This window comes from Streptopelia decaocto (assembly GCF_964273445.1).
Source record: "Streptopelia decaocto genome assembly, chromosome: 3".
NCBI lineage: Eukaryota > Metazoa > Chordata > Aves > Columbiformes > Columbidae > Streptopelia > Streptopelia decaocto.
In genome coordinates, this window is record NC_138656.1 from 99,809,530 (window position 1) to 99,835,193 (window position 25,664).

General features: G+C 41.9%; 2 protein-coding genes across 2 annotated transcripts in view; both read left to right on the plus strand.

Annotated features, from left to right (window-relative positions):
• The window catches only part of ERICH1 (glutamate rich 1), a 68,124-nt gene extending 66,494 nt beyond the window's left edge, over nucleotides 1-1,630 (plus strand). Inside the window, exon 6 of the mRNA XM_082047444.1 lies at nucleotides 504-1,630. Coding sequence (XP_081903570.1) covers nucleotides 504-577 — 74 coding nt within the window. The 3' untranslated portion in view covers nucleotides 578-1,630. The remainder of the gene's footprint in view (nucleotides 1-503) is intronic.
• LOC309438064 (uncharacterized protein) lies at nucleotides 594-24,087 on the plus strand (the record flags this gene model as incomplete). Its single annotated transcript, XM_082048971.1, has 4 exons — nucleotides 594-598; nucleotides 677-711; nucleotides 21,111-21,191; nucleotides 22,917-24,087. The coding sequence occupies 4 exons, from the start codon at nucleotides 594-596 to the stop codon at nucleotides 23,276-23,278; spliced, it is 483 nt and encodes a 160-aa protein (XP_081905097.1). The 3' UTR covers nucleotides 23,279-24,087.
• Between the last annotated feature and the right edge of the window lie 1,577 nt (nucleotides 24,088-25,664).

A 25,664-nucleotide genomic window follows, 5' to 3' on the forward strand; every position in this document is an offset into this window, starting at 1 on the left:
CCTGTCATTAAAAATAAATGAAGTCACATACATAACCTCTGAATTAAGACAGAAGCTATGGCATTTTGAGGCTTTAATGCAGCTATCTATATTAGACGACTCATTTTCAAATGGGGCTTCTACGTGCTACTGTAAGTTAAATAATAAAGTGTGAAATTACTCCCCAGACAGGAAGAAGCACAGAAGATGGCATTCTTTTAGCCTTACCCATATGATCACGTCATTTCAATCTCCTTTTTTTCTGAATTATTGAATCATAACAAACAGGACATTCCAAAATATAGAAATAAAATTGTTTCTTATACAAATAATTGACCTCCTAAAAGAAGATGCACCTGTTTATGTAGAAATGTATATGTCTTAGTCTTCAAGCTCCAATATCTGCATTGATTTTACTGGAGTGCTAATATTGAATGGAAACGAATGTTCACACAAGTCATTTTCTTTGATGTTCAGAAATACCACAGAGGTATTTCAAAAGGAATGTGTTTTTTTTGTTTCAGATCACACCAGGATAGTCACATGTCTGTTTCACTACTGGATTACAGATATCCTTCCTGTGAAGAACAGGAAATAAAACCTTACCCGTGTCCATGTTGTCCATCTCAACCACGACACCATGTCCACAGAATTTAAATTTAATATACAAACTCTTAATCGGGTAGCGATTGGTCAGGAAGAGCAGTGTCCATACACATTCTACACCTTCAGGTAAATGAATTACTTTTCTGTGTTACAAACTCCAGAAGACAATAAACAGGGCATAACTACATGTGATTTTTGTGTTTGGTTGGTCAAGAACATAAGCTGTGTGGCCTGAGTCTTCAGCTGGATTGGTATGTTCATTGCACTTTGGGATAAGGGACTTATCTGGAATGATTATGTCTATATCAAGTATTTTGTTTAAGAAGTATAGTATTTTTTTGTTGTTGTTTATAATTTGATTGTTCCTTTATGGAAGGTTTATTTCTTGACTTTTCTTGTTTACCTGATATATCCGTTTACCTAAAACCCAGAAACACATCTTTATATTTAAGCAACAGTATGTCTTAGGAATGTATTTTTGCTGAATAAACTGCTAAATTATGGAAACAGATGAATGTCTGCCTGTGGGTCATGTAGGTACTGTTTGGAGTTATGCAAAAACTTGTGTGGCATTTTCAGAACTTCCATTGCTCAGCCTGTGACAATCCCATGGGCATCACTGACTGCAGAATTATGGGACTGGGTTCTCTCACTGATTACTGTGTTGTCTCTCTGCAACTGAATTTGTCCATGTGTAGATGATACAGTAAATAATATCTATGGTTAGAAAATGTTTCAGAAGAGTGAAGAAAGAAATGCTTCGTAAGTGAGAGTCTCCTGTCTCAGCTGAATCATTCACCTCAGAGCAAACCGTTCCTCAAATCTTAGTGTATTAGCTTCCTCATCAGTAGGATAGGGTAATGTATTTATCTCTTCCAACGTGTGCTTGGAAATACATTACTGACAAGACTATATAAACATTGTGTGGTGTTATTGTTTGTTTGTTGTTTGTTTGGGGTTTTTTTAATTATATTGCCTGATATATCCTATTGCAAGGCATTGTTTTTAGTGATGCTCAAAAATGTGTAATAAAAATACAATCGTACCTCTTTCTCATTAATTGAAGAAGTTAGAAGTGGTTCAGTAATATGCCAAAGGATTGCAGAGGCAGAAGAAGTGGTCTTATGGCTAAGGCTGCTGTGTGCAGCTCAGCAGAACTTGAGTTAGGTCTGTATTGACTAAGAAATATATTTAAACCAGACTTCACAGAGGGGAAATGAATAGTATGTTCCCTGTTTTAATGCTTCTGACTTGCTAACGCATAGGCACTGAACCGTAGCTGTGACTTTTCACTGAGATTCTATGTGCCTCAGTCCCACTTCTGCAGAATGAAGAAAATACCTCTTGAATGTGAAGTACCTGGATATTCTATTGACAGACCCCACAGGAAATTAATCACTTCATCCTCAGATTAAGGTTTGAATGTCATGCAGTAAATGAGGCCAAGGAACTGCACAAAAAAGGATATGCAGCAATTCATTAGGTAAGCTTCATCTGTCCTATACTCTGAACATGAAAAAATAAATGAGATAATGTAATTAAAGACAGTATTTTGAAACACGGGTACAAACCATGTCAAATTAGGACTGTACAAAGAGCTGTAGCGTCTGCATTTCCTGATGCTTGAGTGACTGTCCCGAGGGATGTTATAAGTCTGCTGCCTTGGGTGGACCCCAGGAGCTGAGGATCCTCCTTGTCCTCTGGATCCCAGGCTGGTGCACCTGGAGACCTGGGTGTCTCTCCATCCCACGCCGGCAGAGGTGACTGCAGGTTTCAGGTTTCCAGGTTCAGCTGGTGATTCGGCTCAGCATGTATGTCAGGGACACGTCCCCAGGCAGACATGATGCTCGCATGGCGGGCTGCACAGGCTGCCAGGGACGGGGCACTGCTTTTAGTAACACCCATGAGTAACCTTGCCAGGACTCACGTAAAACGCAGGCAGAGCTGTCTTCTCTGACTGGCTGCAACTGAAATTCACGAGTGACCACACACGTGCCCTTCCCTTCCCAGATTCACAAGCGCACCCCCATTCACAGATCCCTTGAATACCAGCCCAGGCCCCCAGCCTCTCTGGGATCCCTGCCTGGATCCTGGGCCCTCTAACCAGCCCTGCGGGTCTCCTGCTCACCTGCTTGTCCAGCCTGGCACACACTGTCACACGTTCACACACTCATCTCACAAGCACTCACACACTCGTCTCACAGCTTTGTTTAATGCTTTGATTTCTTTATTATTCCTGTTGCAGTGTTCGGCCACTTCGCATAATATTAAAGTGTTTTTTAAATTACGCTGATTTTTAAATATTATAAGCTGCATACAGAGGAGCAGCTTTGGATCTCATTGCCAAACAGAAATATTTAGTACTATCAGTAGTCTAATCTGAAAACGTGAGTAAAATTTTTCAGGTCAAAAATGTACTTTGCTTGAATTGATTAATAATGGGGAAAAGCTTGCTTTCAGTCTCTTTTTTTTCGTTAACTGCTGTAAGAGCCTTATATTCCGTGCAGAAATCAGATGGTTCTAACAAAACAAGCCTGGGAACAGTTTCAGACCACAGCTAGTTAGAGCCAGTGATATCTGATGTCTTTGTAAATGACCTGCAACAGGAGCTGAATCGTACACTTATCAAACCTGCCGCTATTATGCTAACAGGGATTATAAAGAGTAAATGATAAAGTAAAATCTGAGATGTTGGAGAGTTTAGAAAATTGGACCAAAGTCAAACAGATAAATTGTAGATTGGCATTGTAGATAAATGTAGTCACGTAAGAGTATATTTGTTTCTGAAACAAGCATCATGCCAACAGTGGTGTGCTGAACAGCAACATGCATAGGGACACTTGAGAGCAATACACAGCAGAACACAGCAGAAAGATCCAGTTTAAAAGCAAGCTGTATGGACATTACTCATCCTATAACAATAACAATTAGGCAATGTACTAAAAATGGTAGGAGGAAGGATTGTTTTGTTCGCTGTTCAACATTTGCAGTCAAAAAGATTTCATACACCAGAATTTTAATACCTGGTCACTTTTCTGTGCTGCTGCTCTGAAAGAAATGGTGCTGAATCTCCCTATGCCTGTTGTGGTTTATCTGAGTAGCGGTATAACCAACACAACTGGAATATGAAAACTAGAGAATTTAAATTAATATCCACCAATGAACAGTGTGGTTTACCTTTCACTGTACATGGCTCTTTCAGCATAGCAATGAAACATTTATTGCTTTGGATTTCCATGCTAAACTAATAAATGGCTAAGGAGATGGCCGTGAATTTTTCCTTCATCCTCATCATTCAGCCTAGTCAATGTAGAGTATCATAGAATTTCTGAGGCATGGAAGAATTTTTAGTGGACTTTGCATCAGAGAACTTCATATTGAACTGTACACACACTGTGATCAGCATATTTCAAGATAGATAGATAGATAGATAGATAGATAGATTAGATAGAAAGAATTTCAACATTTTGTTTTTAAAAACTACATGGACTTCAATAGTCAGAAGAATTTAAGGATCAACTAGGAAGTAGCCTACATGTGGCCTCAAGAATTAACTTTCTAGTTGCATAATTAAACATTACACAGTAAGGAAGGAACAGCAGCACAGTGGGAGAGAAATTGGGCTCTGAGTAGGTGGTGGTCCCTTCCCAAGAAAAACCACAGGGGCTGAAGTAGTTTTGGGCATCTGTAGTAGTGAATATCTGGTCACTACATCTGTATGCAAAGGTAAAAGTTCAAAGCCATTTTCTCTATGTATAGATACATGTTTTATTCTCAAAATTGCCTGTAAGACCTTAATTATTCTCTTTTGTGGATGTTTAATGTGGGAATCATCCTCTAATGTTACAGGTTTTTACTGCTTCGTAAGTGGTGCAGTATTTTATATAGTACTTTACAATCACGTGGAGCTATCAATTCCTTAATGTGTTTTCTGTGACAGCTGGCTTTTCTCCCCTGCACCAGTGCAAGGGAGCACTGCTCAGTAGGCTGGATCTCTGAAATGACATCTGGGAGAACAAAAAAACAAAAAGCTTTAAAAAAAAAAAAAAAAGAGACAAGGAAGGAAAAAAGTGGTGAGTGGCAGCATGAAGGCAGAAAATTGTTCTCTTTGACTGAAGAAAACTTATTTCATCCAGTAATATCTGGTATAATATAAAACTAGTCCACAGAGGTAGAGTGGGAAGTGGTGTGTGTTATGCTTGTACAGCATGCTGCACATTAGGTGTGACAACAAGGAGTGGTACTGACAAAAACAGGAAGAGGTTGGAAAAATGCATTATGCGTAATATTTAGGCCAACCTCAGGTTATAGCTGTGTATATTTTGTGATTAATTGCTTCAGTCCTAGATTGCACTAAGGGGGGCTGCATTGCACATGTTTATGCAGCTCATTTGGCTTCACTGTTAACTACTTTATCCTCTGCGTTGCATCCAAGTAAATTTTGTTGAATAGGCTAATTGTATTGTCTGAGTATTTCACAATTTTTAATATATGTTTTCCTTAGATGAAAAAAAATATGTATTTTTAAACTGCTAGATATATGGTGAACTAAGCCATGGGGGAAAAACAGTACATAAGTATAAAGAAAAAGCAGAAATTTACAAATGGTGTTTGTGTTTCCCGTCTCTAACGATCTGGGAAAGAGCAATATATTCTGTGATTACTTGAAAACAGTGTAAATGCACCTCAGCCAGTCAAGGTCAAGTATAGCTTTAATAAGGACATCCTCCAAGTTGAGTGCTTAACTTTGTAGAATTCATAGTCTGTAGTCATTTTAATGAACTGTATACATTTATAAAATGTATAAGCAAGCGGTAGTTCTCTTTTACAGTATTACTGCAGTGCTACATCCTGATTTAGGGTACATAATAATTAAAAAAAAAAAAAGTGTTATCTAAGATTGAAGAGGACTACGCAAAAATAGAGAAGCAATGAATCTGTGGTTCAATACCTTCTTTTCTGTTGCATCAACTACAGACTGGTTTCTTCACCTTCAAAATCCTTGCCCATCTTCTCAGTCCCTTAGCGCACAGATGATTCCTCCATCCTCTCAGCCGATGGAACCAGCTTCTGTCACCCACTTGCTGCATTTTCAGATGAACACATTTGTGCTTTTTCCCACAGTGCCTTTCCCAGCTCTCTGCAGAGCAGTCTTCCTTTTGTTTTACTTCTGTTCTTTAGAACACTCCTTTGCCATCATGCTGCCAAAAAGCTTAGCAACAGCTGGGTCAGTAGTGTGCTAAGCCAACTACCTGCTGTGCTGACTAATGTTGCTGTGTTGCATCTGTTTACTCCCACATCAATCTGCCTGTTTTCTCCTCTGTTTTCTCCTTTCTTAAACTAGAAGCCATTCGAGGCAGGATCTGGCCTGCTGCTCAGTCCCCAGCACAGTGAATTTCTATTACATCTGAGGTGGCAGTGTGCCAGGGGAATATAATAGGCCTAACTACAGTCAAGAACATGCTAGAACATGTAAGCAAGGCTGCCAATAGTTAAAAATGGCGTAATTTTACGTTGCACACATGATCAGTCTGGTAGGACAGGGGCCTGGTTCTCCCTAGTGGACACTTGGGAGGCCGTGTTTATCTGCAGCTTGCTAAGGAGAGCTTGGAGGCAGCCGGGGTGGGATTAATTTCTTCTGATTTCAGATGTCTGCAGTGTCTACTGAGCTGCCTTAAAGAACTTTATAATCACTGGGATGCGATAAGTACTTGTACAGCCCAATAGAACTGATTGCATCTCAATATCTTTTAGCAAAAGAACAATGGCACAAATAGGAGAACTTAAGTCTTTTGGTTGACTGTTACGGCAGCATAAACAGGTAAGTCAGATGGAAACATCTGCATTGCAGGCATCTGGATCTTGTAAAAAAATTCATTTACTGCATCTGAGAAAGGGACAGGAGCATACATGTCTCATGACCAAAACGTCCCCTGCTCCTAGTGCTGGTCTGGCAGTGGCAAGCTCCTTCAACTTGTACAGGGCTGTGACCCCCCTCTCCTTTCTGCTTTCATATCTTCTCTTAGGAAGCCATTGCCTGGGAGTGTAAAAGGGAGAAGGAGAAGAGTAAGGAGCTGTTGTACAGCCGTAATTGGAACTCACCCAACATGATCTGAGGAGGTGCTTCTCCTGCTCTTCCTTTTGTTCCCTTCATGTGATCATGCACAAAATGGCCTCCATCTCTTCTCAGGCAGGCTCAGTAAAAGATTGCTGTGTAATTGATTCCTCCTCCCAGTAGCACTAAGTAAAAGCAAATATAAATGCACAGAGGAGTAACCATTGCTAGGAAGATCAAATGGATCACCCATTATTTGTGTTCTAGAGAGTGAATCAATAGCAAACATATTTTTTCGGAATCACAGGTGTAATCACCGAACTCTGTAGGCCCAGCAATAGCTGTTTGATCTCTGTCTGGCATGTTGGAGCTTAAAATGAAGGTCATATTCAAATCTGATTGGAATTCAGGGAAGGCATCTTAGCTTATTACCATTATTATAGTGCTAGATTCTACTTACATTGGTAAACAGTTTAAAATACTTGACATGTTATTCAATTAAATCAGTGATTGCTAACTGACAGACCAAAGTGCATTGATTTTTCCAACCACATTAAACTAAGTACATGGCACAGTGTTTCATTAGCCTGTCTGCTTAACCCTTTCACATTTAATTCAATTACCCAGTATAAAATTAAAGTGTAAAATATTTAATAATTCTGGATTTCTAAATTAGAAGGCATTGCAAGGATATATTCATCTCAATAGTTTCTGACATATATTTATTACTGGGTGATTTACAGTCTGCTACGTATCATGTTGTTATCCAGACGGCAAAAGTCACTCAGAAAGTTTTTTCTCTGTATTCACTCAGTAAATGGATACATTCATAGAGCGTAAGATTAAAAGGACATGAGCTTATATTTTTTGACCCCATCCAGATCCCTGGTCATAAATTTTCCTTTTACTTCAGGGTGAAGACCAGTAACTTGAGACTGACAAAAGCACAATTTGTGTATTTTGCTAGAGCAAGTCTTCTGCAGAGACAGGCAAGGTTGGTTTAAAGACATCAAGAAATGAAGATTTAGCCCCTTCTCTGGTGTTTTATTCCAGAACTCAACCACTCTCACGGTTAGAAACGTGCCTTATTTTAAATTTTAATTTATCTAGATCTAACATTCAGCCATTAGTTCTTGGTATGCTTTCCTTCACTAGATTAAGTAGTCCCTCAGTAGCCACTATTTTCTGTCTATGAAAATTTTCAAACACTGTAATCAAGCTACAATGCAGCTTCCTTTTTGCTACCTTGAACATTATCTGCTTAAGTGATTTGCTTTAAGGCATTTCCTACAGCCTTCAAATTGTTTTTGCGGCTCTCTTGTACATTCTTCCCTTTTTTTTTTTTCCCCCACCATTTAGAGAACAAGTATGCTGGAACTGCACATAGAACTTAATTTAACATCTCAGCAGTGCCAGCTTTTGTACTGACTACTCCATTGTGGGTCCATTTTTTGCCATAGGATTGTATAGGGAGTCCATGTTGAATTATTTGTCATAGTAGACAAGTATTCTTGACATGTATTGCTTTCCAGGATTTAGTTCCTGGTTCCGTATTTCTTAAATGCCTCACTTTCTGTTTGGCCATATTAACATTAATTTTCTTTGATTGTGTCTGGATTAGTAAGTGATGGATTGTTTTGTGTGCCTGTACTGCTTTCATTAGTCTCGACTATCTGCGAATGTTGGTGTCGTCTGCAGATTTTACCACAATGACTTTATGTTTACTTACAGATCCTTAATAAAAATGCTGAGCAGTGTCAAGCACTAGTACTGATCTTTGTGGGATCCAAAGACAAGTAACATCATTCAGTCATGATTCCCTATTTATAACTTTTTTTGAAAACAGAAAACTGAGATAACCTATCAGATTTCTTATGGATTTCATGTGTACTTTATTGTCTTAGGTGCTTTTCTGTTTTGATCAGGAAGTCTTGTGGCACTAGGTAACTTCACAGGAGTATAAATAGCACAAGGTGTAATGGTTGTCTGCTGCTGTCAACAAGTATTTCTTCAGTTTTCTACAAGAACAAGCTTTAATTTTTTTAGGTAAGGATAAGAGTCTAAACTCAAGACACTGTACAAGAAGCTATAGAATTGTGTCTTACAGTCTGTTTAAGGGAAAGCAGAATAATTGAAAAAGTGTTCAAAGCAAATAGCCTCTAAAATTTGTCTTATGTGTTTTTAATTTGTTGCTCTGTGGGGAATGATTTCCTTTAGTTAAGAATTATTGTTGTGAAAGATTGCTTATTTTTAAACATCAAAGGAAAATTAGTATTTCTTTTTTTTTCCTGCAAGATATTATCCATAACTTTAGTTGTGCAGGTGTGTAGTGTGTGCATTATCTGTTGTGTTGCATTTCTTCCAGCTGGTAGTTGAAGAAACACTAACTTCAGTTGGTTAACTGCTGGTGAATAAAACTGGTTTGAGACTTAGAAGTTTGCTTAGGAAGTTGCATTAACCCTTTTATAGAGGGATATGCAAATTTTCACTTTTTTACAGAAGCAGTTCTCTGAGTGCATTTCCAGGCCATAGCACAGATGTGTTAACTGTCAGTATCAGCATTAACTGTCTAAACCTTAAGCTATTGTTGGAGACTGGTGTAGGGATTCATCAGAGATACTCAGCAAACTTCAGCTTAGTTTACCAGCTCCTGCTGCTCACAGAGTGCCAAGTTGCAGTTGGTGTCATGAATCAAGATGCAGGCAGCCTGAACGTTTTCTGTTGGAGCTAGAAATGGCAGAGAAAAGTCTCGTTTAATATCTACGTGGAGCTGTCACCGTCTGGAAAGAAGCAGGAGCAGATTCTCAGGAGGATCCTTGTATGAGACAGAACCACCGGTGGGATTCCCACTTCATTGCAGTGGTTCATCACCCTCATGGCTCCCTGGAGTCAAAGCTGTGTCACAGCCTGGCCCCAAAGCTACACAGCGGAGCAACAGAGGAGTAATAGCTGCATAGCAGCACAATAACCAGCAAAGCCACAGTAGGGCCAGTTGTTACAGAAGCTAAACATGAAAGGAAAAGGATTTTAAAGCAACTTGGAACTGGAAGTACCGCGCCTGCACCAGCGACAGCAGCCTGCTGTTGAAAGGCAGAGGAGAAAACTGAAGTGTTTTGTACCAGAAGTTACAAAAGAAAAACAGCCAAAGAGAAGACGTATTCAGAGCAATGCAGTGACTCATTTTCTCAGTGTGAATAAAGCAGTTCTCCTGCTTTATTTGAGGAAAGTCTAATGGCTCTAGCAGAAATGGCTGTATAAACCCTCACATACAAACAGCCCAGAGCCTCCAGCTCCCAGGTTCTGGCTCTGTGTGAACACAGAACATGCCTTGCAGGACTCCAAAAGGTTCCTTAACTCTCCCCTGCACGGGAAGCTGTAGGGAAAAAACAGTGTCTGTCAGAATGCCCTGGCAGTATCCTTTCTTTCAGTCTGATTCCCTTATGCATAAGCAGAAAACATCAAAGTTCGGTATCAAGCCAAAAACATTTCAGGTGTCCTTGTCAAAGTACCTGAGACACAAAGACTTAGCTGACTGTTGTGTTTCTGGAAGTCCCATGCCCATCCACTTTCTCCGTCATTTGCAAGGCCTTGCCCTGTTTCACGGAGTGAAAATCAGTCTGAAACCACCTTGCAGGTACCGTGGGATGAGAATCAGAACGTGGGCAGATCCTGGGAAGCAGCTGGTGACAGTGCCTTACCAAGGTGATGTGAACAGGAGGGACGGAAACACAGGGCTGTGTGGGTGTAGCTTTTCCCTTGTAGGTTGCGATGGTGATTCGCAGAGCTGTTCTGCTCTGACCACAACAATGGTCTTGTGGATAACCTGAGACTTGCACTTTCGAATAAGAGTGGTGGGAAACTTGGGAGGTAAAAGTCACAAAGATGAGATGTCATTGAGCAAGTATCTCAAAGAGGATAATTAGTCTTTTGAATAATAACTAAATGTCCTCTGTGTCAACCTTGATGCAGCTCCAGCTGTCTAAGGCTGATCCAAATCATAGGAATGGCTGTTATCCAGAAATCATAGATGCTTTGTACACCAGTCTTTTGCATAGTATTTTGTTTGAAGCCAATCAAAGAAGTCTGAAAAGAACCCTATAATACTATAAAAACCATGAAACTATTTGTTAGAAATCCAAACTAGGACAGTCTTTGCCACCTTTTTTTTTTTCCCTCTATAAATTGTTGTTATTCTTTGTGAATATCCAGGACAAGCAGGTCACTTGAAAAACCAACCCAATAAAAACAGTCTACCCACAGTTTCTGTTTCTTTTCTTTGGGTTTAAATATTGAATATTGTCTCAGTCCAGGGACTGGTGTGCTCGCATTGCCATTGTGCCCTGCAGGGACATTCATTCCATGTCCCAGTCTGTGCCTGCGAACAGGAGTCACTACGAGGGAGCTGCTGTTCTGAGCTCTGTCCTAAGGTGACGGAAATGTCTGTGGTCTGGCTCTCAGCTTGAGAGTATTGTGCACCAGGATATTAACTGTAAAACTGGCAATATTGCTTTGGTGCAGAGTCTTCCTCTAGGCACCCACAAGACAGATGGCTTTATCAGTGCACAGCCATTCACCTCTGCATTGCAATTGAGAAGAAATACAAACAAATTTCCAACTATCTTTGCTAAGCAATTTTACAGCTGTCTGTCTGAAATTAAGGCACCCTCCCTTGGTTGTGCTTTGCATTTTTATAGTGACTGGCAATTTTTTTTTTTTCCACGATGCTACGCTCAGCCTTTCACAGAGTTTTTAATGCTCACAAAAATATGCGACACTAAGTTAATGAAGATGAGTGCTTCAGACTGTAGGGAACCAAGCAAAGGAGGATTCTGCATAATCTGTATAATTGGACGCTTCCTATAGACCCGTGCAAAACCCAGATCATCTCTGGCAGGGAAAAAATTCTGTATAGAAGTTGGCAGTGTTGAATTGATGTGCACTTGTGGGAAGCAGAGCCTGTATGAGGGGCAGCTCCCAGCCCATCAGTCCTGTGTCCCCTGAACTGGTCTGTGCTCCAGTCTCTGAGGTGGTATGAGCCAAGGACTGAAGCAGCGCCTTTCTCAGTAACTGAGTATCTGTCTGGCTCAAATGAGTGGGAATCCATGAACTTATCTCTCAAGTGAGTTTTCCATCAAAAGCTGTTCATAGCTAAATTTTAAGATGAAGCAGTCAGGGCATTTGCCCCCCCTGGCTATTGTAGTACCTGTGCTCCAGTTTCCAAATAAACTTAACACAAACTTCCCATAAGTGAGAGGGAAGACTGAGCTGTGCTTACCTGGTAGTACCACCTCACCCCCAGGGAAAAAAGCAGTTGGCTGAGATTTCTATAAGCTGTGAAATGGGAGGAGTTTGCAGTCAGCTCTGAAAGTAACTTGAAGGTGGAACAGTGTCACAGCAGCGCCTAATTCACAGAGAAGCCGCGCACTGTACACAGTCTCTCTGCCTCCGAACTGGAGAAGTCCATGTATGATAACTGGTAAAAATCTTGCTGACAAGGGTGTGATGAAGGAAGGAGGTAGAAAATTCCAAGGAGTATTTTTTGTCCTTGGTACTTGGCAGGGGATGGGGGGGTGGGCAGTGAATCCTTGTGCGTTTCCTGCCCTGGAGACTTGGAGAAGGAGTACGGGAAGCTCAGAGGAAGCCTTCCCTCTCGCTCTGAGCGAGGAAGGAAAATCCCCAAATCCCAACAGCTTGTATGTCAGAAAATCCATTTTACTGCAGGTCTGGGAAGGCTGTAGGTAAGAACAGGGTAACATGAAAGGGAGAAGAAAACATGTAGAGGAAGTACAGAAATAGGGAAGAAAATTAAAAGGTCACATCTGACTTGAAGAGTCTTCTTTACTCATTCTTCATAAAGAAACTTTTCTTACTTCTCGTTATACCCTTTTTGCCCTTCGTTATATCTTTTTCAAGTCTGCTTCTTCCTTTCAGAGATGGGAGGACCAAAACTGCCTACGTTATTAAAAATGCAGGTTCATCATGTTGAAGTGTGCCTTGATTTGTTCTCTAGTCCTTTCCAAATAAATTCAGTTGCTTTCTTGACCCCTTACTGGGTACTGAGTTGACATTGTCATAGAATTATTTCATTCCTGAACGGTCCTTATCAGTTTCTGTAATTATGTGCACCACTTTGCTATATCCCACACGGAATTTCATCTGCCATTTTATCACAAGTTGTTCATGATCTTGGTGTTCTTCTGCTGCTCTGCACAGTCAGCTTTCAATTTTAGTCCCTGTGATAAACGTAGTGGCATCAGCAGTCTCTGTTCCCCCATTATTCATCACCTTTTCCAGGTCATTTAGGACTTTGCTGAGCAGCACAAATCCTGGCATGAAGTCCCATAGGATTGCTTTGGCGATTTCCTTCTAGTGGGAAAACTTTGCGTCCCTGCTTTTTCTTTTGTATCTTTTAATTGTTTGTTTATTTAGATGAAGATCTTTGTGGCCCCTGAGGGTTTTTTTTTTTCAATGAATTTTACAAACGCACTTTAGTACACCTTGTCCGCGTATTCATTGATTCCTCAAAAAAAATGCCAGTAGGCTTGTGAAGTGTGTCTTCCCTTTACAGAAGTTCAGTGGAGTGCTCCCTGATATATTTTCCCATGCATGTACTCATTCTGTTCCTTGCAATGGTCCCTGCTGATTTGCTGAACGAGAACATCAGGTTTGCTGGTCCATAATTCCTCAGATCACCCTGGAATGCTTTGGAAAAATGAGCCGTTTCACCACCTTCCCGGCCCCTGGCACCGGGACAATTCCCAGTGCGAGGTTCCACACCACGGCTCGCAGTTGTGTTATTTCATCCTTCAGTTGGTTCAGGGCTCTCAGGTGAACACCATCTGGTCCTGGCGAGCTGTTAGCGTTGTGCCGGGGGGAATAGCGTCTCTGCAGAGAGCTCTGTGCGGAGCCCAGGGTATCGTGCTGAAGCACTAATGTTCGCTTCTTGTTCCCCTCTTGTTTTGTTTTCCACTCCTAGGTAATTCAAATTCTGTTTTAGTCATTTCTGCTTAGCCTCAGAGTCAGACAGCCACAACGCCTAATCAGAGTAAAGGCTACCTAATGCAAAAACAAATGTTATAGAAATGCTGTTCTTTTGATTACTGCTAAATGTAAGTAACTTTCCTAGTGGGCCACAAAGGAAGACTTCAGAACTTCTCCATGTGCAGATACATTTGCCTATGCAGGAATGGTAAACATCAATAAAATTATATATTTTTATAATAGCTCCGGGTTCATTTTAACTGTGATCGCATGTAGAACAAGTTCCAGCCCTTCCAAAAAGAAATTCTACAGGTTTGTTTAGAAGGTGGATCAGGTGCTTCAAAGTGTAGACCTTAAAGTTTGGGATTAAAAAAAAACAAAAAAAAAAACCCAACTTTGTAGGATTTGTGACTCACAATTTATGGAGCCATATGGGATATAGTAACCCACACATTTTGACTATCTGAGATTTGTTTTTTAAAGAACAGAGAGGTACCAGTGAAATGATTGAAGCTGTTTACTTCTGTTGTAAATCAGTGCTTTAGAATTAAAACTAAAATTGTGGTCGTGCTTTGAATGTATCTATATTAATCTTGTTAGAATAAATCCATCTCCATTCCAGAGTCCTGGTACCTCAGACATCGTTACTATTTTTTCACGCTGTGACTGTGCTCTGAAACAAAATAAAAATGTCCCTGTCTACAGAAGAGCACAGGATACTGTATTTTAGGGTCTTTCTCATACCTAAAATATGGCAGTTCTTTGCAAGCCTCCCAGTCATCTGCAGCATCGCAGGAGATCTTGTGGCCTTTCATCCTTGGCTGCCGTGCCCAAATATCTGCACTTCCAGAATTGCATGTCAGAAAGCTGCTTCATGAGCTCTCGTTTGTGTGCTTCACAGTGGAGATTTGGCATGTATGTAACAGGGCTGCAATGTGGGACATAAAGTAGGAGGAAGAATCCTGCTCATGCGCATAGTTTTACTGATGAGAAAGTGTCCCAGCAACAATATAGAACTGCTGGGAATGGTCTCTCCAGCTTTTTACAAACAAGTGGTTCAGATTCTAAAGGCTGTGGGCTGTGTGCACTGCACAGGTTACAACCCTACGCAGCCGTACACTGTGGACACTGTACAACCCATAGCTGTACACTGTGTACCAAGCCATGGAAGATATCTGGGATGGTGCAATGGAGGCTCATGACCTGGGATCCTCTGCAGAGGGGGTGAGGGGTACCCATGAGGATGTGGAGTCTGACAGTCCAGCTTTTTGTCTGATCAGCCACAGAAACAGCGAAGGACACAACATGAAGAGTTCTCATCACAGGTTGTAATATAATTTCTCATATTGACTCTCAGTGAAAAACACCCCCTGAGGACTGGCGAGCCAGGAGCACGTGTTCAGCCTGGCACAGGAGCCAGTCTCTGGTGGGAGCCTTGATGTAGATACCCATTTTAGTGGCCTTTGGGAAGCCGAGTGACAGGACACTCCTCACTCCTTAACAAGCTCACACCTCTTTGTTCTGTCTCTTCTAAATGGAAAGGAAATTGCAGGCCATTCATGGGAGCCTAATGCCTTGTTTCTTTACAAATAGCCGCCATACTATGTCACTCCCTTAGAGCAACAAATAATACACAGTCTTGGATTAACAACAACTAATTGGCACACACAGTCACAGGTGTGGACATGCTCTTGAGTAACGATCTGTCTTGTGAATATTACTTATCCAAATATATCCATAGATGTGCCATAGGGTTCCCTAGTCAGAGCAGCGGTGCCTTGGTAGCTGAAAAATGCCATTACATTAAATGATGATGCCCACCTTCTTCACAAACTGTCAAGACTGCATTGCTTGTCCTTCCAGTGCGCTACCTTGCTGATGTGGTTGGTACTTGCTCTGAATACTGGGATCGTTGCAAGACAGGGCGTTACACTTGCGAGAAAAAGGGAACTCTATTGCCCACTGTTTCCAAGGTTAACTGGGACTCTGGACCACTACCCGAAGTCTGTCTGCTGCCTGTCAGATGTGAACCTTCCCAGAATAATAGCTATAGATAAACATTTCCACTAGTATACATCCAGATAATCCTCAGACCAATGAGAACAGCCCATATAGCCCATGTCTGCGCTAGCTGTATTAACTTGCTGTACTATCAAGCATCGCTTCTTTCCCTGCTCGTAGGTAAATTACAATGGGAGTTTAGAGCAACTAGTTCGGGTGCAGGCATCTGCGCTGGTCACATCTGGAGTCAGGAGAGACTCCAGCGTGACCAGAGTGGGTTCCAGATGAGCTGTGCTGGTGCTTTGAGCTGCGCCTGTGCCGCTGCCAGTGACAGCAGCGCTTCCCTGCCTTTGCCTTGCAATACTTCAAAAAAAAACATTCCAGGATTTTTTTTCCCTGTAGTTTCTAACAGATACAAACTGCAGCAATTTCTAACATAAAACTTCCTTTCAAAGCAGAAGTTCTCCTTTCTGTGTAGCAGAAATTAACTTGATTTCCTGCTATTAAGTATTTTGCTGTTGAATTTTTGTCTGTTGCTATCATTTTGTTCCTCAATGGTATCAAAGCCCTTTGGGTAGGTAGGCTGGGAACACAGAGGTAACTGCTTGGCAGTGGAGCTGTGGGAAGTGTACGAGTCAATTCTCAGCAGGAAATAAATGAGTCGTTTAAGCTGCTTCAATGGTAACTCCATAAGCCTCAGCAACACAATCTCTTGCTGCTCTCTATCCGTAACCCTAGATGACTTTGAGAACAGGACTATCTGTAATTGTCTGTTCCTCAACTCATCCATACAGTGTTCCTGTTCTCTTTTATTGACAGTGTTTCCTACTTCTGTCGTCAACATATTCCAATACATCTCCCTAATTTAGTGCTCCACAAAGATATTACTGTGTAATGCAACAACATGACTAACATTGTTCCTGTTCCTTGCCTGCCTTATAATCTTAAAATTCATTAACCACCTTCACATCCCTTCACACAACACTGTGCTTTGCTGCAACGCCTACAAAAATTTGGAAACAATGTGGCTGTGAGTGAGTTGAGAACATTGCCTGGCATGCCAGCCTTGTGTTCTCTTTGTTTGCCCGTGCTCTCCCATCTGGTGGCATCCATCTGCCTCCCCACGGATCGTGGTCTCTTTGGGGCAGGACCATCTCCTTTTTCTCTGAGCTGACAGCTCCCAATCCTGTTACTCCTACAGAGCCGGTGTTTTAGTTACCTTTGTTTTAGGCAAAATTCCTGTTAGCTTAGCTGTAATTTTTAAGTAATGCACAGAATGATGTGCAAGGATGTACTCTCTATATCTAATAACTGTTGAAGTCAAAAAGCCCAGGATTAGTCATACAGTTGTGTGTAGAGGAAGATTTGCTGGACTGTTTTCTTTATATGGTTTATTTATTTGCCTACAGCGACAGCACTTTGTGTTTACTCCTATCCTGCACAAAGAGCTGCAGTGGAAGCCATGGGTAGGTCCAGAATCCTGCCTGTAGTCCTCAACCCTGGCCTCTTTAAGGATGATGAATTTTGGAAAGTACTTCTTCAGTTAAATACCTGAATTATCTTTAAAAATTATGTCAAAATAATACGTTTTGCTATTGTTGCCCAGGTATAGAATGAAAATTGTGTATGCTTTATGGGAAATACTCTTTTAAAACGTTGCCCCCGTATCAATGTGGAAGGCAGAGAGTAAATCAAGCTTAATGACCCGTGAAGCCAGTGGAGAGTCTTGCTTTAAACCAGTTTATTGTTCAGAAATGTGTCCACACACAGGCAATGTCCTGCAGTGTTCTGCTGCAACCTTCATCCACCAGGTAGGAGCAACAACTGTCGGGAGACATCAGCTGTGTCCACCTGAGCGTGCGGTGGGTCCCACGTCACCGGTGCCTGTGCCGAGGGACACTCACCACCGCCTCGCCGGGGCTGCCTCAGCCAAGGTGCTGCCGGAGCCTCCTGCCGCAGGGTCCCGCCACCCCAGCCGCCCCAGGGACAGAACTTGCCCCTCCATGGTCTCACGTTCTTGCTCCCACACTGTCATTCTCATGGCCTTGCCCCACCAAAGCCATTACTGTGTTGGGTTCTCATAAGAAGTGACTGCGGCAGCAGGAGAATCACCTGCCTTTCCCCAGCTTCTCCTGCCATTGCTCGTTGCCCAAATAACGCACGTGCATGGAGCGAAGCAGTCGGTCAGCACACACCAGCCCCGGCCAGCAGACACCAGTCAGCAATAATGGCATCGCAAGCAGGAACCACCAGCAGCAGTTTGAGCGGGTCCCAGTGAGACTTGCGTGCTTCCTGCAAGGGACTTTCTGAGGTGACTCTGCTGCACTGGAGGGGAGCCCTGGGGAGGCTGCTCGCCTGGGCACCCCCATCACCTCTCTTCCTGCTGACTTTCCCTTTTTTCCCCTTTTTTATTTTGTCTCTTTCACCTTCCCTTACTTCTCCCTCTGTCATTTCCCTTTTTCACCAAAAGCAACTCCATGCGTGCCATCAGCTGCAGACCCCACTGGTGGATCCTTGTGTGTGAACATCTGGATGTCTGTCCTTGTTTAACTCCAGCCAGCAACACTGTTATCAACACTGTTTTCAACCCAAATCCAAAACATAGCCACATATTAGCTACTAGGAAAATTAACTCCATCCCAGCCAGAACCAGCACAACATCCTTTGCATGACAGCCATGTGTTGGCTGCAACTCCATAGTCTGGGCTTCCACAGTGTGCTTGCCCTGCTGCGCTGGGTGCTGCTGACAGGAGTGCCCCTGCACCCTGCCCTGCACAAGCAGCACAGATTGCTTTTCAGAGAGTGCCAGTCAAGGAGGGGGTTCCAACACTGTGAAAATAAGTTGTTCCTCTTGGTTGATTCCTGTTGCATTAGGGGAAACAGCCCTTGCTAGTCCCAGAGGCACAGGATTACAGCAGAGAAATGTTAAATTACTGATGTCTCCTTTTCATGGAAATATGGCACAAGGTGGTGAATATTGGCAACTGGCTCCAGAGTGTTCCGTGCCTTTAATTTTGGGATTGAGAGGATGTCAGCATATCATTTGCATTCTTATCTGCTTGATGCCTGTTAGAAAGCAGTGTGTCCCTCAAGCAGGGAAGGTGTTAGCAGGTGAATGAGGTGAGTGGTCTGCACAGCCCTTTGCTGCTTGTGCTTTTCCTCCTCCTTTAGCTGGTCCCCTGCCCAGGAGGGGCACGTTCATCTCTGCATCATGGCAGTCAGGACTCAATTCTTATAGGCTTGAACTTCAAAAGGAACAGAGTCAGCCCCTTGTTTGTTCGAAGTTCTCCTGGAACAGCCTGGGAGGGTTGTTCTTTCAGAGACCTAGGAAAAGTAATACAGATTTTGGTAACACCTGCAATGACAGAAAATGTTCTACGATTCAGTTGTGTTGAGTGTGGCCAAGAAATCATTTTTAAAGACAGCTGTGGTATTCAAGGCATACTCTTTCCCTTCCCTTTTATTTTCCAAAGAAACTTGGTTGGAAAGCTCCCCTTTTCTGAATACCGTACCACAGGAATCTCACTACCCTTCTCCAAACAGAAAGAATTACACTCAAAAGGACAGAAGTTGTTAGTAATGCATTTTTTTCAGCTGCTGAAATTCTTGTACTGCGCTAGGTACGTTCTCCCTCGAAGGCTGGAAATGGAAAGCTCAGCCATCTGTGTATTTCCAGAAGAACACGGGCTCTGCCGTTTAGCCTTGTCCTGCCCTGGACAGCGAGCCCGGGCACTTTCCTGTTGGTGCAGGGAAGTCAGCACGGGGTATACAGTGAGAAACAAGAACGACAAAAAAGCCTTTGCCTTTTTATAGTGCAGCTCTTCACCCTAAATACATTTGGGCAGGTACAGTGTCTTGTGTTTCCTGATACACTTTCCATTAACTTCAGTCAACTCCCAATTTTATGTTGTTTTCCGTTAATACAATATTTCCTATAGCTATGTTATACAGCACTTCGGGTGTAGCATGAGGTCACTGTGCAAGTTACATATTTAAAAACAAAAAACCCCACCAAAACACAACAGATTGACAGGTTCTCAGTCCCTTTCTTTCAGTATTTAGATAGATGCTATAGGAAGGTTCAACTCAAGTTACCTTTTTTGTGAATGAGCCATCGCTCTGCAGGTGCTGATGGGGTTCATGTGGTATAAACGTGATGCAGCGAGAGGAAAATGGGCTCTGGCTGCTGCGTGCCGTGGAAGACAGAGCCTCACAAGAAAACAGCAACGTTCCTTTATATAACATTAATTAGGCACCTGCTGAAAAAGTAAATGAGTTATGAGAATTCTTGATACGTGATATTGTTGTGGAATACCTAATGTAGAGTGTTTCTCCAGGTAGAAATATTTCATGTTTCTCTTCTTTTATGTCAGGAATATTTCTCAGAGAGCTTTAGGCTGCCATAGCAGAGACTAAAGGGGTGTAAATCAGCACTACTCTGTGGAGCACGTGTGATGAAAACCAGTTTGGCCTCACGGTGCACACTGGTGCTGTACTGACTTACACCACCTGGAGATTTTGACCCTGCGTGTTTAGAAGTACAACTGCAACTGAAGCCAAATTCTGCCTTGCTATCCATCTTCAAGGTTGTGTGCATTGAGCTTTCTCAGCACAGTCTGTCCATGGACACTCCTAAAATTAGGAGAAATTAGTTTAGTGGATTAGATTTTACCACCATTTTTCACATTTTGTACTATATGACCTCAGGAGCAGAACTGAATCCAAGCTCACTACAGTGAAAAGATACCACAGTTAACAGAAAGTAGTAATAACAGTAATAATAAATATTAGATTAGGTATTTTTAGTGGCAAAGCTTTAGCAATAGAAAAAGAGGTAAAAACGTGCATAATGCTGAGTGAAAGAGAAAGCTATCAGAAAAGAAAGAACTTATTTTTAAATGTGCCTCCAAATAACCCTATTATATTAGCACATCCTTTCAACTTGGGGCATGGCTGCATTAAGCTTCCTACCCAGTCAGGTCACCCTATGGGTATAAATATATGTTCGAAGTTACATAAAAGCCATCCAATCCTATTTGCATTGTCACTCTACGACACAAAATGCTATTATGACCTCCTTTTTTTATGTCCAGTGCTATCTATAAAGCAGGCTTAGGCCTTTTTGTTCTTAAGGAGGTCAGCTGTTGCCTTGCTCCCTTAATGAGCTTCAGGCATTCCCGGAGAGTTTCCAATATTACAAGACATACCTGGGATGGTCGGGCTCTGCCAACACCTGAGGGGTGCAGACAGATCCCATGTGACGGGTTATGCAACTGAGCTGGGCTTATATACCCCTGGGAGCTCGGGGAGGTAACGGGCTCGGGAGAAGGAAGCATCAGGTGAGGATAAAGTGTTTGTATATGTTGCTTCTTGGAGTGCCTTGGCATTGTAGCAAACCATATTAGATTTAATCTTCCATTTCATTAAGGGGTCAACTTGTAAAAAATCCCTGGGATTTAGTAATGGTTTGTGTGTTCTAAAATTGTAGGGGCTGGAATTCTACGAAGACTCAGAAATCATGGTTATTCCTCTCCGGAGAATGACACCTGGGTATATAAGGTTGTTGCAGGTATGAAAATTCAGTCTTTTTTTTTTTTTTTTCTGCTTTTAATTAGATCTTCAAAATACCAGTATTTCTCTTGCTCAGGCTGATTTTATTTCAAATTATTGTATGACCAACCCAAGGGAACACTGGATTCTGGTGGGTTAACTTGCATAACAACTCAAAGAAGTCTTAATTAAGCCTCTGCTGAAAAGTAAATTGGTATCCTGATAATTGGTATCATGCTGGAATACCAAATGCAGAATACTTGGAAGGAGTTTATGTTTCTGCAGGGCTTAAACAGAAACTACTTCTACATCATTTTCTCTTGCAATGGCTTTGTGTGTTTGGGGCAGCAGGAAAATGTTAGTGGGAAGATGGATGTTTGGTTTCTAAGCAACTCAGATGAGCTGCTGGTCAAATGCTTCAACCAGCTTCTATGGGTATGATAAAGAAAACTCAAGCATTATTGACCTCTGGAACATTGGGGGACTAGAGCTTCAACCATTATATGCAGAAAAAAAAGGCATAGAAAATGTTTATAATCAGCTAAATAACTGAGAGTAGAACAGCCCACAGCCTCACAGCCCTTACTGATGTGATTTGCATCCAAAATCGTAGACTACAGTAGCTGAGAGGTGATAGTTGAATAGTTGAGAGGCTGAGCTAAGGATACCATGTTTCGGTCCTAGCAGTGATTTTCTTTCGTGCCTCCTTGCGTATCTTTTGACATCATCTTACCTAGTAATTTTATTTTGAATTTATTTTGTCTTTGTTTATTCTGCTGCTGAAGTAGCCACACTGTCGGCCACATTTATCAAGGTAAAAGCACTGAGCTCTCATTATTTAAGCTCACATTAAAAAAATAATCTGGAAGTGAAAATCAGGTTACTTGGAATCTGTCACTCTGGTTAGTGGTGCTATGCCTTCTGTCCATGGACTGCAAGGGAAATCATAAAAGAAATCATCATTTGAGGCCCAGTCATCATTTCACATAAGAAACGCTGCAACTAGAAAGACACATGATCGGTTTTAACTCATGGTGCCAATATGTATAGGAATTTGTGGTTTGCTCTCTCGGGAGTCCATGCAACTATGCTTCTGCCTCTTGGTCACTGTATTGTATGTACTAGGCAAGCAGCAGTAACTTAGTTTGTTTTCTGATTGTTATTCAGATAATAATTTGAAGTATTTTTTAATCTTTACTTCAATTGGCACTTCCTGCTTCTTTGTTGGACTTGACAAAGAGACTGTGTTAAAACTTGTCTGCTTGGTCTTGTCCTACCTGTGGAGCTGATAAAAGCTGTTACTGATCCCTTCTAGCCTTGCTTCCCTGAATTTGTAACTAACATTCAAGGGAACATCACTGTGTTAGGAGCTAATCTGTGGAATGGAAGAGATCTTTGTACTCCACAGAACAAGAAAGTCCCTGCTCTGTTATGCCTCAGCGTCCACGCTTGACTCAACTCTCCTCTCAGCCTAGGCCAGAGGGAACCCCACAAAGTCACTGAAGTCAATGAGTTACAACTGAAAGAAAAATCATATCAGAAATGTGTCCTTTCTATTACAAAGTGACAAAAAGGAGGGCCTTCCAAAATGGGCAATAGTTTGTGCCAAATGCTCTTCAGCAGAAAGTGAAGACATTATATTAAATGACAGGGAGAAGGAAAAAGTCCTTTGTAGGTTCTGAAGACCCGCGTTTGTGCTGCACGCAGCTGAGTCAGTGAGTCACTTGCCGTGTTTCTCCCGTAGACTCAAGCTGCAGGAAAAATCGTTATCAACCCATCAGACACGCTGCTGCAGCGGGCGGCCGTGCTCCTGGGCGTGTTTGGGGTCAGTATATCCAGCTACAGCACACACCAGCTGACCCAGAAGAGGAGGCTTCCCTTGAGCCTTTGAGCCGCGCTGGGCTGGGACCCGAGGGAAGGTCTGTTGGTGCCGCCGAGCGGCTCGTCTGCTGCGGTACCGTGGTGCAGGTGATGAGACGCTTCGCAGCCCTGAATTCTACATGCCAAGCTAAAAAGATGGAAGAATTACAGACTTCTTCAAGGAAGAAAAAGGGAATAATGACTAGCAGGGGCATCAGATTTCCAAATGAGATGAACTGTCTGTAAATACAATGGACTTATTTTGTTATGCAGCATACACGTAGCGCCCTAAAGGTATAAAATACAGTTAAAATCAGAGCAGGTGCAAACAGATCGATGGGGTGCCATGCTTCGTTAGTGTCACCTCGTTGCAGCTTTTGCAAATCGACTCCTATGCAAAGACTGGTTTTGAAAAGGAAAAGTTAGAAGCAATATATTCCTCATTATAAAAGTTAGACTAAATAAAAATAATCTCTCATAGATTCTTTGTACTGCTATATCTTAACTAGATATGTACGTTTGTGTGTATGTTGCAGAAGTTGTACAATTTAACCTTTCCCATTGAATCGTAAACATTTCTCTACACCGTTTGGGTAGGAATGTTTGTATGTTGTAACACGGGCTGGTAGCAGAGACCGACACAGGCTGCACCGGCCGTGTGCTGTTGGGAAGGGACTGTGGCACCAGACCAGGTAACTTTGTAATTCTGTACAGAAACTCTATACTCTAGAAAGTATCATTAAAAATATTGGGTCAGGTTTCATTGCGGAGTTCAATATCTGACCGTATTCCTTTGCAAAGCCCACTCATCCCATAGTATACATTCTGATTAAAATAAAAGTAGAGTTTGACCATTTTCTTCCTCCTTTTCCCATGTTTTCTTTTTCTTCTCAATGCAATTTATTATTGAGGAATGTTCTCTTATTATTTGTTTGCATTTTTCCAACTGTTTCTGATGTTTTATGTAAACATGGTTTTGTAGGCTCTTCTGTGCATATGTTAGCATTTACAACACTTTGTTCTCAGTTAATAAATACAAATATTATTTTATTGGGTTTTGTGCGTGTGTTTAAAATTATTTCTTCTGTCCACAGTGTTTATATTCAGCCACTAAGGGGCATCCTACACAGCTGAATATTTCGAAGTCTTCAGATTGCGTATTGCAACATTCCAAACCACAAATTGAATGGGGTTGAAATTTTAAACTTTTTTATTTTTAAATTGTTCTTTCCCCTGTTTTCCGTTCTCAGCCACGTCTTTCCTCCCTCCACAATTGTTGTTAAATTGAAGAAGATTAGAAGATCAGTGTTTACAAGATCTTTTTTTTACAGTGTACCAGGTCACAGATTACCTCCATCTTGTATAGCCATCTGTTTATATTAAAAAAAAATAAATCATATGATGGAATATTCCATCTTCTGCCTTCACTTATAAGAAGTGAAAAAAAAACACGAAACAACTTGATCCTTTTGACAAAAGTAAGAATGATATCGCTGGAAGGCATTTAATCACATTGAAGATATACAGCATGACCCCACCACCTCCCTCAATTTGCCATATTTATGGCTTTTTAATCAATGCATATGATTTTGGGCAGCTGTATTTTTGTTAACTGAGTTCCTGCCCCTGTGCAAAATGAATGTAAGATCATTAGCTGTTTTCAGTGTCATTACTATGCTGATATGAACGCTTCTGTTAGACAAGGGTTATGCGTAATAACAATATACTTTTCAGAAGGTACACTAGAATAAAATAAATCATAACTTGACCACTGAGTTCTTTCCAATTTACTCTATCATGAAACCGAATCTCATGAGGAAGATGTATTTTTTTCCATGAGAATTGCTTTGAATAATTTTGAAAGTTTTATCTGGTACCACTGAAAATGGCAGGAGGACAACACAGGCAATAGGTAACTTGGGTGTGGAGAGTCTCAGTAAAGGTACGGGCCTTACGAGCCTCAGGAGCATAAAGTGAAGCAGCAGGAAGGTGTCATTGAAATAAATTACAAAACAGACACATTTCAACTGGCTGCTGATGATTTGGGCCTGCGCTAAAAGCCATATTTATGTGAAAAGTTAGGGCTCCACCCATCAGAAGGGGTAGGCATCTCTAGCCAACCTATCTGCTCCTGCAAACATCTAAATCCAGAATCTGGACTTCCTACAGCACACACTGGGTGTGATGGATGGCTACATGGCAGTCCCTGGAAGATCTGCTGTCAGGTTTGCCCTCAGCCAGGGGTACGTCGAGCACCAAGACATTGAAAACTTGTGAGGGTGGGTGATAAGATGCCCATCTTCTCATCCTCCTCTGGCTGGAAGCACCAAGGTGGACTCGAGGGTGCCCAAAATATGACTGGAAGCTGACACCCCTCGTCCCCTTTTGTCCTGTTGTGTGTTGGAGAAAACACTGTTGGGCAGAGGAAGGACAGGTGTGGAGGAGGCTGCGGTGCTGCATTTTCCCTCTGCGTGTTCTTCTGAAGGACCAGCATGGTGCTGTGGAGCCCTGCATCCCAGAGGAGCCTCACCACATGAACCTCTCCCAGCGCTGCATCCACTACAGGAATGGGGCCCAAATTCACGATTAGGATGAGCTAAGGGTTCTTTTCTTCTAATCGCCTATTAGGTAA